Source organism: Phyllostomus discolor, chromosome X (assembly GCF_004126475.2).
Source record: "Phyllostomus discolor isolate MPI-MPIP mPhyDis1 chromosome X, mPhyDis1.pri.v3, whole genome shotgun sequence".
Classification (NCBI taxonomy): Eukaryota; Metazoa; Chordata; class Mammalia; order Chiroptera; family Phyllostomidae; genus Phyllostomus; species Phyllostomus discolor.
This window is the reverse complement of record NC_050198.1, coordinates 32,198,552-32,214,859: the sequence shown is the minus strand read 5'-3', so window position 1 is coordinate 32,214,859 and position 16,308 is coordinate 32,198,552. Positions and strand designations below refer to the sequence as shown.

General features: G+C 49.1%; 1 protein-coding gene across 4 annotated transcripts; it reads left to right on the top strand.

Annotated features, from left to right (window-relative positions):
* The first annotated feature begins 292 nt into the window (after positions 1–292).
* On the top strand, positions 293–16,306 carry FOXP3 (forkhead box P3). Of its 4 annotated transcripts, XM_036016989.1 has the most exons (12): positions 293–625; positions 777–2,371; positions 9,265–9,496; positions 10,025–10,129; positions 10,220–10,358; positions 10,727–10,988; positions 11,810–11,897; positions 12,106–12,186; positions 12,976–13,126; positions 13,784–13,860; positions 15,168–15,269; positions 15,476–16,306. In XM_036016989.1, exons 3-12 carry the CDS (start codon positions 9,287–9,289, stop codon positions 15,623–15,625), a joined length of 1,365 nt encoding a protein of 454 aa, XP_035872882.1. In that variant the 5' UTR covers positions 293–625; positions 777–2,371; positions 9,265–9,286; the 3' UTR covers positions 15,626–16,306. The 4 variants fall into 4 exon arrangements, with proteins under 4 accessions (XP_035872882.1, XP_035872881.1, XP_035872880.1 ...); XM_028522920.2 differs by lacking the exons at positions 293–625; positions 777–2,371 and having other exon boundaries at positions 9,180–9,496; positions 10,727–10,814; positions 10,884–10,988; XM_036016988.1 differs by lacking the exons at positions 293–625; positions 777–2,371 and having other exon boundaries at positions 9,175–9,496; positions 10,262–10,358.
* The last annotated feature ends 2 nt before the right edge of the window (positions 16,307–16,308 follow it).

Here is a 16,308-nt window from a genome sequence, read left to right as displayed (position 1 = left end):
CTTGCCACTCATCTGACAGTAAGGGAGAGATCATCTGAAAGGGTATAAGAAGGGTTCATCCCATACCTCTAACTCTGAAAAAGAAAACCAGCCCCTTCTCAGGAGGGGCAGGACCTGGGGCAGAGAATGAGACCTTGGCTTCTAGAATTGGCCTGATTAATAGTTGCACAGCAGGTGTAAGAAATGTTCAGGTCCAAGTCCACACGGAGCAAGGGGTCATTAACCTTGGGGATATCTCTAAAGTTAGCTTCCCAGGCTCCTTTTTGACAAACACTGTCCTCCCCCATCTCTTGCTCCCAACTATAAGCCACATCTGTTAAGCCCCTGCTGTACAAAGGGTCCCTACAGGTCTCAACCTGAGGACCTCATCCCACTTTGGTACATCCCCTGGATGCCTGGCGCTCAGGCCATCTTTGGGTCATACATGTGTCCCACCAACTCAGAAGCCTCAACTAGTGAAAGTTTTGTTTTGAACTAATGGTAGGGAGGGTTGGGTTTGTTTTTTTTTTTTTTTAATTGTCATTGTAGGCTGATTTTTTTAGATCTTTTTTTTCTATTCACCTTTTTTTTTTTCTTACCTTCACAAAGCCATACCATCAGGCCCCCTCTGGGCTTTTCCACAAAGGTGAGTCTGAGTTGAGGAAAGAGGCTCTCCTTTTTTTTTGAGGGCTTGGGAGGTGAGGGGAGAAAAGGAGGCAAAGGGGTGAAGGGATGGATCTTGGCCACCACGTTTGTGCCATGTGAATAAAAAGATGTTTCCAATTTCTCTCTTCCAGGCCTGAAACCACTCTTGCAGATGGGTTGGAGTGAACAATGGATGACAGAATCCCAGGCTGGGAGCTGGGGACTGCAAGTTTCAGCCACAGCCTGTCAAGAGAGGCCCCTGGACACGTTTCCCCCATTGAGCGTTGGTTGGAGGGGATGCTCGCTGAGGTGAGGAAATGCAGCCACCAATCCTTGGACAACCTTAAAACTGCACAACCTTCAAACCTCCCCCCCACAGAAGAATCTTAGAACCTCCCTGTAATTGCACCCTAGAATTTAAAACCTGAGACTGTTGGGCTCAAGGGAACTTGGGAGTTTCAAAGCCCGGTACCAAGGAAGGCAGGTCCTCTATTCACCACCTCTGTGATCTGGAACAAGTTTTTTGACTACTTTGTGCATCTTCTCCACCTGTACAATGGCCATGATGACAAGATGGACATCAACAGGCTTTGGTGAGGATTGAATGTGGCCATTTCTGAGAAGTGTTCAGCACTGAGTCTGGCACACTGAGAATTCAACATAAATCTCAGCTATAGGGATGTTGGCAGATATTTGGAATCCTAAAACCTTGGAAAATTGGATTATTTCTTTTTGAAGTCACAAAGAAAATCGCAAAGGCTGAGGGCCTCGGCAGCATCAGGCCATGATGTCCCTGACTACGTGAGATTTGGGCTCTGTGAGGATGTGTGCATTAATGCTAGGGTCCTGGTCAGGACCTTCCCTGTAGGGTGGCCTCTGGGTCAGAGCTCTTAGTCCCCGAGACATGATAGAATGAGACTTTACTCCCTGCCCTCACCCAGTGATGCTCAGTGGATTCTGGAAGCCAGTGGTTCTCAGACTCTTTGATTCTGTTAATTGTAGGAGGTGGGGAGGACTCCCTGCTTTTTTCTCCATGAAGTAACTTCTGTGCCCCTAACCCTCTGTGGAAAGATGGGTTACAAGTTTATCCAGAGTTCCTCTACTGTGGGCAGTAAGACTGATGGTAACCATATTAATTCCACCTAAGGGGAAACTGAGGCTTGGAGCAGGGCAAAGCCTCTGGAAACCCAGCCTTATTCCCTCTCGCTGGTGTTTCCCACTCACACATATGGCTTTAGTGCCTTTCTTTTTTTTTTTCCCCAGAGATCCTGAAATATCCTGTCATTCACAGAGTAGTATTTTTGCATGCCGGTGATGCCCCTGTGATTTGAGTTCTTGTCCCTTGTTTTTTTCCTAACTCTACACACTTTTGTTTTAAAAACTGTGGTTTCTCATGAGTCCTGTTATCTCATTGATACCTCTCACCTCTGTGGTGAGGGGAAGAAATCATATTTTCAGATGAATCTTAAAGGGCAAAGAAAAAAAACCAAAATTTCCGTTTAAGTCTCATAATCAAGAAGAGGAGAAACAGAGCAAGAGAGAGAGAGAAAACTATGAGAACCCCCCCCCACCCCGTGATTATCAGCACACACAGTCATCGAAAAAAAAAATTGGATTATTAGAAGAGAGAGGTCTGTGGCTTCCACACCGTGGGTTTTCTTCTCGGTATAAAAGCAAAGTTGTTTTTGATATGTGACAGTTTCCCACAAGCCAGGCTGATCCTTTTCTGTCAGTCCACTTCACCAAGGTGAGTGTCCCCGCTCTCCCCCACCAGATGCAGGTCCAATGGAAGAGATGGCAATGAGGTAGGCACTGGAGGGTCAGGGGTCCTCCAGTATAGTCCAAACACATGCAGCTACTGTGTTCCTGGTAAGGTAAGGTGGTTTTTTTTAAATAATAATAGTAATAATAAATGCCAGGAAAATGATAAGTAAGGTACTTAATCAATACTTGGGTGGAGGCAAGGATAAGTAAATTGATATGTTGATAGGTAGGGGTTTTTTTTTAAAGATTTTATTTATATATTATTGGAGAGAGAGGAAAGGAGGGAGAAAGAAAGGGAAGGAAACATTGATGTGTGAGAGAAACATTGATAAGCTGCCTTTCACATGCCCCTAACTGGGAACCTGGCCCGCAACCCAGGCATGTGCCCTGACCAAACTGATAAACCTTTTGGTCTGCAGGCCAACGCTCTATCCACCGAGCCACACCAGTCAGGGCAAATTTTTAAAATATGTCAACTGCCGATCTTTACAAATTGCAGAGCTTCAAACAACTTGAAACACTGTCCAGGTATGCCTGGAAATTTCAACTACATCTCTCACCTCTCTTCATCTCTTCTCTCTCGATATCTCCCATCCCTCTGTCTCTATTTGCCCTGTCTCACTCGTTCTGTGTTTTTCTGCCCCTCTCTTTCTCTGTTTGTTTTCCTAGTACTCAGAATCTCCATCCTTCTGTCTTTATCTGCTCTGAGCATTTTCCCTGTCTGTTTCCTCCATCTTGACCATACTCCTTCAGTCTCTTTTCCTCAGCCTTTCTCCCACCATCTCACTTGCTCTCTTGTCTTGCCTTCCTTTGCCTGCTTTCCTACCCAGCATACAGCACAGAACTTTATACACTATTATTGGCACTCAATAATAGTGTATTGAGTAATGATCATGAGGACACTTAAGTTTTATAAGAATGAGCGTCAATTCTGTTTGCTCCGTTTGAAGGTTGATTGTGAGCTATCGGGTCAGGCTCAGGACTTAGCTGAACTTGTCCTTGCACTGTATGAAAGGAGACCCTCCTGTGGGACACTTTATGCCATTGTCAATCATGGTTTAACTGTGTGGTCCTAGTCTCAGGATCATGTGCACACGTGTGTGTGTGTGTGTGTGCACTCACGAGCGCGTGCAGAGTCCATGTCCAGGAACAGAACAGGCTATTTAAGGCTGGAGTGAGCTCATTTCTGCAGGCTTAGCAAGTGCTCACTAAGTGTTAGCTATTAGTGTTTTTTTAATGAAATTAGAACCATGCTATCCATTGGCTTTGTTCAACAAATAGGAGCATTTTTATAGATGACTAAAAAAATTGTTTCAACATATGATCTTTCATGACTGTCAAAACTGACCTCACATTGGCATGAACCATAATTGGTTATACCAAATGCCCATCTTTGGATATTTGGGTTGTTTCTAGTTTTTCCTAAGATCATCCCTGATTAATTCCTTGGATTTCTGAAAATGGAGGTGCTGGGGCAAAGTGTGTGTACATTTTTAAGGTTTCTGACCCTGTCTGCAAATTGTTCTTCCAAAAGGTTGTCCTGTTTTATGCTTCCTCTACTCAAGCTAACCTTGGGTGGGTATTATCATTTTTTAATCCTTTCTTATCATTACAGGTAAGAAAAAGTACTACCACATTGTTGAAATTTACATTCTTTGATTACTTATACTATTTATTGACCATTTATGCTTTTGGAGGGTCTGGTGTCCTTAGTCCTAATAGGGTGTTCATCTTTTTTCTTATTGATTTATCACATTTAGAAAGGGTATTTATTTAGAAAGGATATTAACCTCCTATCAGCCATATATATATATATATATATATATATATATATATAAAATATTTGCTTTTTCTATTTTTTTCACAGTGTTTTGTGGTACTTGTGATGTTTTTATATAGTCAAATAGTTTAGTATTTTCTTCTGTGGTTACTGTCTCTGGTTTTGTGCTTAGAAAGTCCTTTCCCACTTGAAAATGAGATAAATGTTCACATGTGTTGGCTTCTAGTCTCTTTTATAGCTTCATTTTTTCCATTTACTGTAGAGATTTAAACTGTCTGGGACAAACCAACACTTACCCCAACCCATCTGTGTGAATTTTAACTAGGCATTTAAATTCTCTGTACCTCCATTTCCTCATACATGCTGTGATGGTTACAATAGTACCTACCTCAAAGATGGTTGTGAAGATTAAATCTATTGATGATATTAAGTACTTAGCATAGGGCCTGGAATACAATAAATGCAAGGTCTATGTTAGATATTATTATTTATCTTTTTAATGGATCTAGAATTTATTTTAGTGTATATGATGATGCTGACATTTCAAACTGGGCAGGGAGGGGTTAGTGGGAAAATGGACTGATTATTCATTCAATAACTTTATTTCCCTTAATTATCCCAGAAACATGGGTTAACCAATCTATCCTACACTGTCCCCCAGTTTGAAATGTCACCTTCATCACAAACTCCATTCCCTCCAGCCATGGGTCTGTGTTTGAGCTTTCTATTCTGTTCTGTTCCTCGGTATCTGCTCTTATACCAGAACTACACTGGTTGTCTACTGATTGTTGCTTTGCAACACCATACCATACCATACCCAGACCTGGGTGTAGCACCCATCTTGCCCTTTGTTATTCCTCATCATTTCAAGCAGCATCAGTTCCTCCAGCCAGAGGTCAGCAACTGTTCTTATTCGGAGCACCACATCTCTCTCTATCTCTATCTCTATCTTTATCTCTATCTCTATCTCTCTCTCTGCGCACACACACACACACACACACACACACTACACAATGAATGCTATTGGTCCCACACATACACTCTGTCTCTTCTTTTCTCAGTGTCTCTCACTGTCTCTCTCATTCTCTTTGTCTCTACTCTTTGTCTATCATCTCTGTCCCACCTCATGTCTCTCCCATCTCTCTTTGTATCTCTTTTTCTCTGTATCTCCCTTCCCCTATATCTGTCTCTGTTTCCATCTCTATGTATCTCTATGTATCCCTGTCTCTCAGTCCCCTTGATAGAGGGGCAGTTGTTGATTTGAAGCCCTATAGACAACTAACAAATCACTCTGACACAGAGTGGAAGGGCCCTGGCACTCACCTACTCCACATTCCTCCCTTTCCCAGTGTACAAGAGGAGGAAATTGAGGCCCAGAGATGGGTGGGAGGGCCTCTCCCAGGTCCTCACAGAGATACAGTGGCAGAGTTGAGAACCAAGCTTAGATGTTAGGACTCTCAGTGGGACCCTGGCTCTCTTTCTCTCCCCAGCTGTGGGTCTCAGTTACTTCTCAGCATCTATGAGGGGGCAAGGGGACCTAGGATGCTCCCCAGATGCTGTCATTCCCCATTCTGCCTTCTCACAGGTGGAACCCTCACTGAAGCAAGAGGATCTATGGTCACAGTGTGGGGCTCAGCTTCCCAAGAGCTAGGCTGGATGAAGTCCTGGGGCCCCACGGGTCAGGAGGCCTTGTGGGCAAAGGGTGGTGTTACTGGGAGGACATCAGTCAGTGGGTCTGGCTATGGACAGAGTTCAGCCATGTCCCAATAGTTGGCACTAGTTCCTGAGAACCTCCACCCCAAGGCCCTTCCAGAGAACCTGGTGGTGGGATCTCTACTGGCAAAGGCCAAGGATTTTCCTGCTCCCCACCATGAGGCCCTCACTAAAGGTGTGCCTCAATCTCCCCTGTCTTCTCTCCCCATCTCTGGCAGAGTGGCTGTGATTCTGGGAACACTGTCCCAGAATGGACAGGGAGATGGAGACCCTGCAGTGTCCATTCACTGATCACTGACATCTGACTAAGTGTTTCATGTGCATTGACTTTGGAAGATGGGTACTGTTATTGTCCCACTTTACATATGAGCCTGAGGAGAGTTGTAGCTGGTTAGTGGCAGAGCCCCAGGCTGGGGGAAGTAGAGGGGATAATTCTGCCTTCACAGAACTTAGAAGGGAGGCTGAGGGTAGGTTTACTGCAATTCCAGGCCTGGTAGGTAGGAGGCCCAATGAAGTAGTCAGCTTTCTGTCCTTCAGAGAGTTCCAGTGAGTTTGAATACCAGGGATGTTGGCCTTCACATACTGAAAGGTTGGCCATATGGGTCCCAGAGAGTCTGTGAGTTTGAGATTCTGGGATCCTTTGAATCTAAGAAATGATGTTCTGTGATTCTGAGGTTCTGGCATAGCACCATTTGAAGACCCTGAGGGTCCCAGTATCTGTGGGATCTTCATGGCACTCCCTAAGTATCAAATCTTGGGCCTATCCTTGACCAAGAAGGTCCATGTCTGCAGGGCCCAGGACTTGTCATGGTGGCCAGATGGACGTCACTCACCACATCCGCCAGCACCCACATCACCACACCTGGGCCAAGCCAGCTGCAGGATGGGCCAGCCAATTCTCGGAACGAAACCCGTGGGGTGGGGTGTCTGCCCCTTTGTCTTCCTCCTTGGTGCCGATGAAGCCCAGTGCATCCGGCCGCCATGACGTCAATGGCGGAAAAATGTGGGGAAGTCAAAGGCTCTGACAACAGGGCCCAGATGCAGACCCCGATATGAAAACACAATCTATGTCCCAGAAACATCCTCCATGCGTCTTCTGAGAAATAGTCAGAAAGTGACGCCCCAACAGACAGTGCAGGAAGCTGGCTGCCCAGCCCGGCCTTCCAGTACCCCACCACTAGACAGAACATATCCATGTCCCCTTTCTGAGAATGTATCTCTGCTTCCCTGAGTCAGGCCATTCCAGATGTGTTTGGGTAGGAGATTCATTATAAGGTCTGGCCAAGTGTCCAGGCAGCTTCAGAAGTGACCATAGGCCATCTCTGTGGACCAAGCCAGAGGAGTGGAAAACATCCACTCACTCACCAAAATTGCTACTAGTTTGTTCCAGCTTCTGTAACAAAGTACCACAAACTGGGTGACTTAAACAACAGAAATTTATTGTCTCAGTTTTGGAGGCCTGAAGTCCTAGATCAAGGTGATGACAGGGTTGGCTCCTTCTAGGGCTATGAGGAAGAAAGTATTCATGCCTCCCTCCCAGCTTCTCATGATTTTCTGAGAATTTTTGGCATTCCTTGACTTCTAGAAGCATCACCCTGATCTCCACTTTCATTCATTCACTCATTCTTTTGCTTGCCTCCTCATGGTTACTTGACATTCTCTCAGGCCCTTGTTTTGAGTCTACACAGACCCAGACTCCTATTTCTCACACAGTATAGTTCTAACCTATAGGAGAAGGAGACTAACCAGAGGAGACTAAGAGTTGTGTATTTAGATTTTCACCCCCACCACCCTCAGCACCACAGCTCTGACAACCCCCATGGGCTGATAGCAAAAAAAGGAAGGAGCAACTTCTCCCCCAGAACCCTTCTTGTACTCCCTTGGGCTGTACTCAGCAGCTGTGTGCCCAACCCTGTGCTGTGGGGTGGGGCAGAGAGACACACACATATAGCCCCACAGCAGGGTACATGTGTAATATACACACACACACCCTTTCTGGAGAAAGAAGTGGAGCTCTCAAGTCATCATGAGACTGTGGAATGCTGCACCTAGGTGTCCCCATCAATAAAATGGAGATTGGACTAGGCATTTCCTTCCAGCTCTGACTTCCTTTCATGCTGGGATTATGGGGTTCTGAGAAACTAAGGCCCTGCACTTGGGGAGTGTGAGGTTCTGGAGCTGTTATGGCGTGCTTTCTGGATTGGCCTTGGATGGGGGAACAGAAAGAAGAGCTGACATTCCAGGCAAGCCAAACAGCATAAGCAAAGGCTTGAAGGTCAGCTGGGAATAAATTCCAGTGGGGGATGAGTCAAGGAGCTTCCACAGGTGCCAGGTCAAGAGAGACAGTCTCTCCTTCTCTCTGGCACCCTCCATGCCAGTTCTGTGCAGAGCAGAACCCATAGGTGACCAGATCCTCCCTACCCCCGCCTGAACTCTAGACTCCTGTACCCATGTGCCCACTCAGCATTTCCACTTATGTCTAATGCCAGACTCTTCATGTCCATTCACACCTGGATCATCACCCCTGTACCCAGCTCCCCTCATCTCTGCCATCTCACATCACATCAGCTCTGTCCCTCCAGCTGCTCAGGCTAGTACCCAGAAGTCACCTTGACCCTCCCTCTCTTACCCCCAGATCCAAGCTACCAGAAAATTTTCCTGGCTCCACCTTTCAAACATACTATTCAGAATCCACCCACTTACCATCTCTGCTGCTACTGTCCTGGTCTGTGCCATCATCATCACTTACCTAGCCTGTTGCAGTTGCATCCTCACTAGTTCCCTGCTTCTGTCCTCACCTTCCTGGAGTCTGTCCCTCTCACAGCAGCCACAGGGATCTTTTGAGTCCATGCCCCCCTGCCGCTCCTAAATATGTTCAAGTCACTGGGGTAAAATAATGCTCCCAGGAGAAAATCACAGACCAGCTCCAGTGGGATCAGCAAAGGTTGTGTGGCCTATGCCAGATATGGGGAGGACTGGAGGGCTAAGGCATGAAGACAAGCCTCAAGTGATGGGGGAAGGAACTGGGACCTACCCTCGCTGAGGTCCCACAAACCACCTCCAACCCCCAACCTCTCTCTGGAGGACACATCCCTACCAGGGTTGTGCCATCATGTGCAGCCATGTGCTATACCTGTGCAAGACTGCACATGGAGCATGTGTGCAGACACATGCACACCTGTGTTCCTGACAACAATGTGTGTGCATGCACACACATGTGCACACACACATGACCAGAGCTGAGGTCCAGTTGTGGGACTTTTTGGGACATGTCCCAGACAATGCCTGCTCTGACCAGAGGGAGTGTCCACATGGTTTGGGTGGTTGGGTATTTTGCACACCCCTCAGCACATGTATAACGTTTTCCCCCTGTGTCTCCACAGCCTGACCTCAGACACAGACCCAATGCCCAACCCCAAGCCAGCCAAGCCCTTGGCCCCTTCCATGGTGCTCAACCCATCCCCAGGAACCTCACCTAGCTGGAGGGCTACACCCAAGGCCTCAGACCTACTGGGGACCAAGGGCCCAGGGGCAACCTTCCAAGGCCGGGACCCCCGAGGTGGGACACATGCTTCCTCCTCCTGCTTGAACCCCATGCCACCATCACAGCTGCAGGTGAGGCCCAGGGCCCATGATGGAGCAAGCAGGGTGGAGTACCTGGGCTTACAGGTGCCGACCTTTTCTTTGGCACTGGGCGGGGGGCCCGGCTGGGGCACAGGAAGTGGTTTTCTGGGTCTCAGGCAAGTCTGTGACTTATGCAGATGTCACAGAGCCAAGAAAGTCCCCACTTAGCAGGTCTCAGATATTCAAGGCTCTCCCCAAACTCCCAATCCCTGTCTCAGGAGAGGAAATCTATCTATCATGGTCCCACAGGCATGGCCATGTGTCCCCATCCCCATGTGACAGAGGAGAGGGCTGGGGCCCAAGGAGGTGGGACAACAGAGTTGAGGCCAGCTCTGCCACTTATTAGTTTGTTGATCTTGAGAAAGCCACTCAGTTTCCCTGAGCCTGAGTTTCTACATAGGTATAAAGGAGATGGTCATAATACCTACTATGGGGGCTTGTGGTGAGGAGCATATGAATTTGACATGTAGAACAGTGAGGATGAAGATGGCACTATTCTTGCCTGCCTTCTCCCCCCAGCTGCCCTCAGTGCCCCTTGTCATGGTGGCACCCTCTGGAGCACGGCTGGGTCCCGCACCCCACTTGCAAGCACTCCTCCAGGACAGGCCACACTTCATGCACCAGGTATCAACCCAACTGGGCAGGGGTGTGAGGGAGCTGGTGGGGGAATTGGGGAGGGAGCTAGGCTGGACAACAGCCCATACGTGCCCCTAGCTCTCAACAGTGGATGCCCATACCCGGACCCCCATGCTGCAGGTGCACCCATTGGACAGCCCAGCTATGATCAGCCTCCCGCCACCCACAGCTGCCACTGGGATCTTCTCTCTCAAGGCCCGACCAGGCCTGCCACCTGGTAATACTACACCCACAGCTTCACAGAATCCTAGAGCCCCCAAGTCCTTGAATGTGAGCAGTGTTGGCTGCTGAACCATGGCCCTCAGGTGTCAGGTTTTATCATCTTGGAAACTCCAACCTCCAAAAAATGTCAGGCTCAGAACCTGAAAGATGCATAATGTCAAAATCACGGAACCACAGATCTCTGCAGAGTTAGTGAAAAGGTCAGCTCTTACAAATGGCAGCCTTTGAGCTGCTCTGCCAGAAACCTTGGATGTTAGGAACACCAGAGGCTTAGGAGGGTGGGTAGCTCAAAAGAGAGGCCTTGTGGGCCAAGTTCCAGAACCCAGCCCATAGTCTACAGAAGTGCCCTGTCGCTACCCATAGGGATCAATGTGGCCAGCCTGGAGTGGGTGTCTAGAGAACCAGCACTGCTCTGCACCTTCCCAAGCCCCAGTGCACCCAGGAAAGACAGGTCGGTGGGCAGGGCTGGGAGGGACCCTTGCCTTGCCACTCCTTCCCCTGACACCCTATGTCCCCCCAGTACCCTTTCAACCATGCCCCAGGGCTCCTACTCACTGCTGGCAAATGGTGTGTGCAAGTGGCCTGGATGTGAAAAGGTCTTCGAGGAGCCAGAGGACTTCCTCAAGTGAGTGGCCAAGGCCTATTCCAGTCCAGGGGAGTCCCCAGTTTGTGTAAGGAGATCTCAGCTCAGGCCTCATCCTGATAGGTAGTAAGATAAAAGAGGCAAAAGCTGAGAGTGAGAATTCAAATCCAGGCTCTGTCACTCACTAGCTGTAAGACCTTGGGCAAGTTACTTAAGTTTCTCTGGGACTTGGTTTTCTCATCTGTATATGGGGCATAATAGTGTGTACTATTATTTACCTCCATTTTACAGACAAAGAAACTGAGGCCAAAGAGGTTGTCTTGATCAAGATCACCCACTTCCTAAGTAATAGAGCTGGGATTTGAACACAGCCTCCAGAATATGCACTCCTGTTTTGCCCTGCAACCCCTCATGCCAACACACCAGCCTGATTTTGTCGATCCCCAAAGTCCCAGCTCCTCAAAATAGCTGTTTCTGCCTCTCTTTAGCTTCATAACACAAAAATACAATACACATACACACACCTTCTCCAACCCTACCCACCTATCAATGGTAATCTGTCCTCTTCACCACCAGGCCTTCCCTCTACCTGGAATGCCTTTCCTGCTCTCACCTCCCTGGCTGCTCCCAGCTTGCCCCTCTTCCAACATCATCCCCAACACCCTGGCCAGGCTCAAGTGGCAAGCTCAGGTCTGGCAAAAAGGAGATGCCAAATAGCATGTGTTGAAGGAATGAGGGGTGTGAGGAGACTGAGGTAGGGGGGTGGGAGGCTGAGACACCTCCCAAAGGGTCTGAGCCCTTCCCATTCAGAACATTGAGCCAATAGGCCAGGCCCACCTGCATGGAATCTTCCCCCTCCCTAGGCACTGCCAGGAAGACCATCTCCTGGATGAGAAGGGCAGGGCACAGTGTCTCCTCCAGAAAGAGGTGGTGCAGTCTCTGGAGCAGCAGGTGACATGGAACATGGGGTGATGGTGGGGGGATGGTGGGCTTGTCCACCCTGTACCAAGCTCAGTGAGCTTGAAGCCAAGCTCACTGAGGATGGGGCTAGCATAAAGAAAGGAAGTGGAAAGGGCACTCCCAGGGAAGACCATAGCCTGTGCAAAGAGGTGGTGGGAAAAGGCCAGGTTGAGACCTCACTTTGTGCCTGTCCTCACAGCTGGTAATGGAGAAGGAGAAGCTGAGTGCTATGCAGGCCCACCTGGCTGGGAAGATGGCCCTGACCAAGGCCCCATCTGTGGTAAGCCACCCCAGGCCTGATGTCAGCACATACTGCTGGGGAAAGGAAGGAGGGGAGAGGCCCTGCATGGTGCAGGGAACCTACCCTTACACCCAAGCCCTGGGATCTCTGGACCCCTGTTCCCAGCTCCAAACATGCCCAGACCTGAGAATCTATACCCTTCCACTAACAAACCCTCTAACCCTAACCTCTTAAAACATCATAATCTTGTTTTCAAAGCAAAAGCAAATAGCTACACTTACTGAACAAACTGTGTGTCACTGACAGGACTATCAATATAACTTGCTGGGCCCAGGGCAAAATGAAAATGCAGGGTTCAAATTTCAATATGGCAACTGCAGAGCATTAAACAAAGTGCAGAGCCCTGTGCGGCTGTACAGGTCACATGCCCATGAGGGATCCCTGGGTGACAGGTACTGCTTCTGATAACTTTGCTGGTGTGAACTTATTCAGTCCTCATGATGCCACTGTATCATGGGCATTGCTATCATCTCTAACCCACAGATGAGATTAAATTGAGGCCAGGAACACTTAAGTGACTCTCCCAAGGTTGGGTAGTAGAGGAGCTCGATTCAACCCCAGCCTGTGGCCCCAGCATTGGTGAGCTACACACACTAGTGTCCACACCACACTCTGAAAAATATGGCTCATGCTGCTTTGTGGGAATACACATCAGACTGGAGTTCAGAAGAGGACGCCCTTGCTTTAAAAAAATGCTTAATTATTTAAAATTTAAGTGGAAAGTTTCAGCCTCTGGGTCACCAGCCTCTCCCTCCCCACCCTCCCCAGGTGTCATCTGACAAGGGCTCCTGCTGTGTTGTAGCTACTGGCACCCCTGGCACCACCATTCCAGCCTGGCCCAGCCCCCAGGAGGGCCCCAATGGCCTGTTTGCTGTGCGGAGGCACCTCTGGGGCAGCCATGGGCATAGCACATTCCCAGGTAAGGATGGTCTGTGCCCTACATGGTGTCCCTGAACCCCTAATCCACAGGCTGGCATGAAATTGGGGTGAGGGATCTCCACACTGCTTTTCCCCACCACCACTACCTAGCCTTTGGAAAAACATGTCTGCTAGAAGTTTCCTCTCAGAGTTTCTGTAGCCTCCAAGCTCCCATTATGGTCTCAGATGTGTAGCCCTGTCTCCCCTGGACATTGGGGCTCGCACACTATCCTGGGGGTTGGGGCTTCAGCTATTCCATTTGGTCATCAGACAGGAGGGAACTACCTATGTAATTTCCAGGGATTCTTCCTCTCCCCTCAGCCAAAGGAAAGTGAGGCAATTCACCCAAGTTCACCAATCCCTGGGTGAATACTACACAAAAGGCCTGGGTGGTGGGTTTTAACAGGGATCAGGACCCTCAAGTATTGTGCTGGTTCTGCCACCAAACCAGTTACATCCTTTTGGTGTGCAAGTTACTTCTCTTCTTTTAAACTTCATGGAGAATAAGCCCCATTTTGTTGGGAGTGGCACAGAGAGTGATACAAGTCATGTCAGGTGCTCAGCAAACAGTAATTGTGATCATGGAAAGCGTGGAGGGTATGAGAGAGTGGGGGGGGGGGGTTCAGATGGAGCCTGACTCTTCTCTTCCCTTGGACAGAGTTCTTCCACAACATGGACTACTTCAAGTTCCACAACATGCGGCCCCCATTCACCTATGCCACCCTCATCCGCTGGGTAAGCAGGCAGCTCAGGCCAAGGAGAAGGAAGAGAAAGAGGGGGTGGGGACCTGCCTCCCAGAGTCCCAGCCTCCCTCTAAGCACCCCTGGGGAGGGTTCCTGAGTGAAGAAACTCATGCCTCAGATGTGGAGCCCTATGCTGGCTTCAACACAGACCTGCTCCTAAACCCAAACCTAAACCATCATCCAGGCCAGGGCAAGCCAAATTCAGGCCCTAAACCCATTCCTTTCCTGATGTCCACCTCAAACCCATACCTATTCTGCCTTATGGACCTATAAAATCCCCCCAAGACTAACCTGATCTCTGCCCCTTGTCCTGAACCTTTTCCAGGTATTGCCCTAATTCCTTCCCCAGCCCCAATATGTCAACACATCCCCCAGCTGGACCCCATCCCTAACCTCTTCATTGTAACACCTATCTGACCCTTAGCCTCACCCCATCCCAACCCTTTCATTTGAATCTCCCCAATGCCTTCCCAGAACCTTCACCAGAGCCCACCTGGACCTTCATCCTAGGCCCATACCTAATGCCAAATCTTAATCTTAACCTAATTCCTATGCGATGCTGCACAGTCCTCTACCCAGCCCCATCCTGACTCTTAACCTCTTTGAAGTTGTAATCACTGCCCCTTAACTTAACCCCATTCTTAAATCCAAACAGATCAAATTCCCTGACTCTTAGCCCAACTCCACAACTAACCCCAGCCCTGCCCCTTATCAACTATACACAGCTAACCTCAATTTCACCACAACTACCTTCATTCTTAACCCTGAACCTAACCACATCCCTGGCCTATAAAATAATTAACTAGGCTTATCTCAGATGCCTGACCTAATGCCACACATCATCCTGTCACATGCCCTTCAAATAGCCCTAGTCCATCCCCAGCCTGAATCTAACCAACCCCTTCCCTGACTTTTAGCTCTGCCTGGCCCTTTTCTCCTTCCAAATCCTTACCTTGACCCCATTCCTGGCCTTTAACCTTCCAAAATCTTGAAACCTCACCCCTCAGAGAACCCCCACTCCAACTCCATCCCAGACCTTGAACCTAACTCCAGCACTAACCCTAAGCTAGGTCCTGCTCCAACCTCAGCTCTGATCCCTTATATAACCCCATCCCAGCCAGTTTTTTACCCCACTTCTAACCTTGTCTCTAATCCATCACCCCTATATCATCACTCTCCCTCCCTTCCCTTGTCCACACAATTCCACCCCATGTCAGATGGCCCAGGGTAGGCCACTGTCCTTCTCAGCCCACATTCAGAGGAGCATCTCCCCTTACCGCCACATCCCCTAACTTCTAGGCCATACTGGAGGCTCCTGAGAAACAGCGGACACTCAACGAGATCTATCACTGGTTTACACGCATGTTTGCCTTCTTCAGAAATCACCCTGCCACCTGGAAGGTTAGTGCCTCTGGAGGTGGCAGGGCTGGGATAGCCTCAAGTGCCACCACAGTGCTGGGCCAAGCTGGGAAGGCCTGGGGCTGGGTTTGCAAATGTGATGGGAAGGGGCAGAATGTTGGTGTTTGGTGGGGACTGCTGACCTCAGAGGATGACTGCCCACCCACTCCCCCTACCCCCGGCCTGACTGGCTGGTCCTCCTTCCACAGAATGCCATCCGCCACAACCTGAGCCTGCACAAGTGTTTTGTGCGAGTGGAGAGTGAAAAGGGGGCTGTGTGGACCGTGGATGAGTTTGAGTTCCGCAAGAAAAGGAGCCAGAGGCCCAGCAGGTGTTCCAACCCCATCCCTGGTCCCTGACCTCAAAACCCAGGAAAGAAACAAGGACAGGGCCAAAATGCCAGGCAAAAGTGGCCAGGGGCAGGGTTAACAGGACCTGGATGTGCCCACAGGGACCAAGTAGTATGTGTGCTGACTTGCCTGCCTGGGACCCTATTACCCAGCTGACTAACCCCCTGGATCTTATGCTGTGTACCAAAGCTGCTCAGAGGGGCCCCAGCCCTGCAAACCCACCCCCAACTCCACTCCAACCCCTGCAACAGGCTCTCCAGGCAAACAAAGCCTTCACAATCAACCACACACACATCCTCCCTCAGTCATTCACAGATAACCTCAGGCTAGAAAAAACACAGGAGCTCACAATACTGTCCGTTGGACTCCTTTACAAACTCTCAAATATGAGCCTGTCAGTACACTTAAAATCTGCAGTTATACAGACAGTCACACCCAAGTAGTCTTGTCAACACACATACCCCAAAGCACACAGCCACAGCCCGCCTTCGAACCCTTTGGTGTACTGTTACATGGAGTGTGTCTTGACACCCACATAGAAGCAGCTTAGTGCTTTTAGGGTCTCAGGTCCTAGAAAGCCACAATGACACATACTGCTCACACAGTGTCTCACACAGCTCCTGACACATAAGTTTGGTCACACAGCCCATTAGAACTCACCTGCACACCATACTCACACGGGTACATCCACA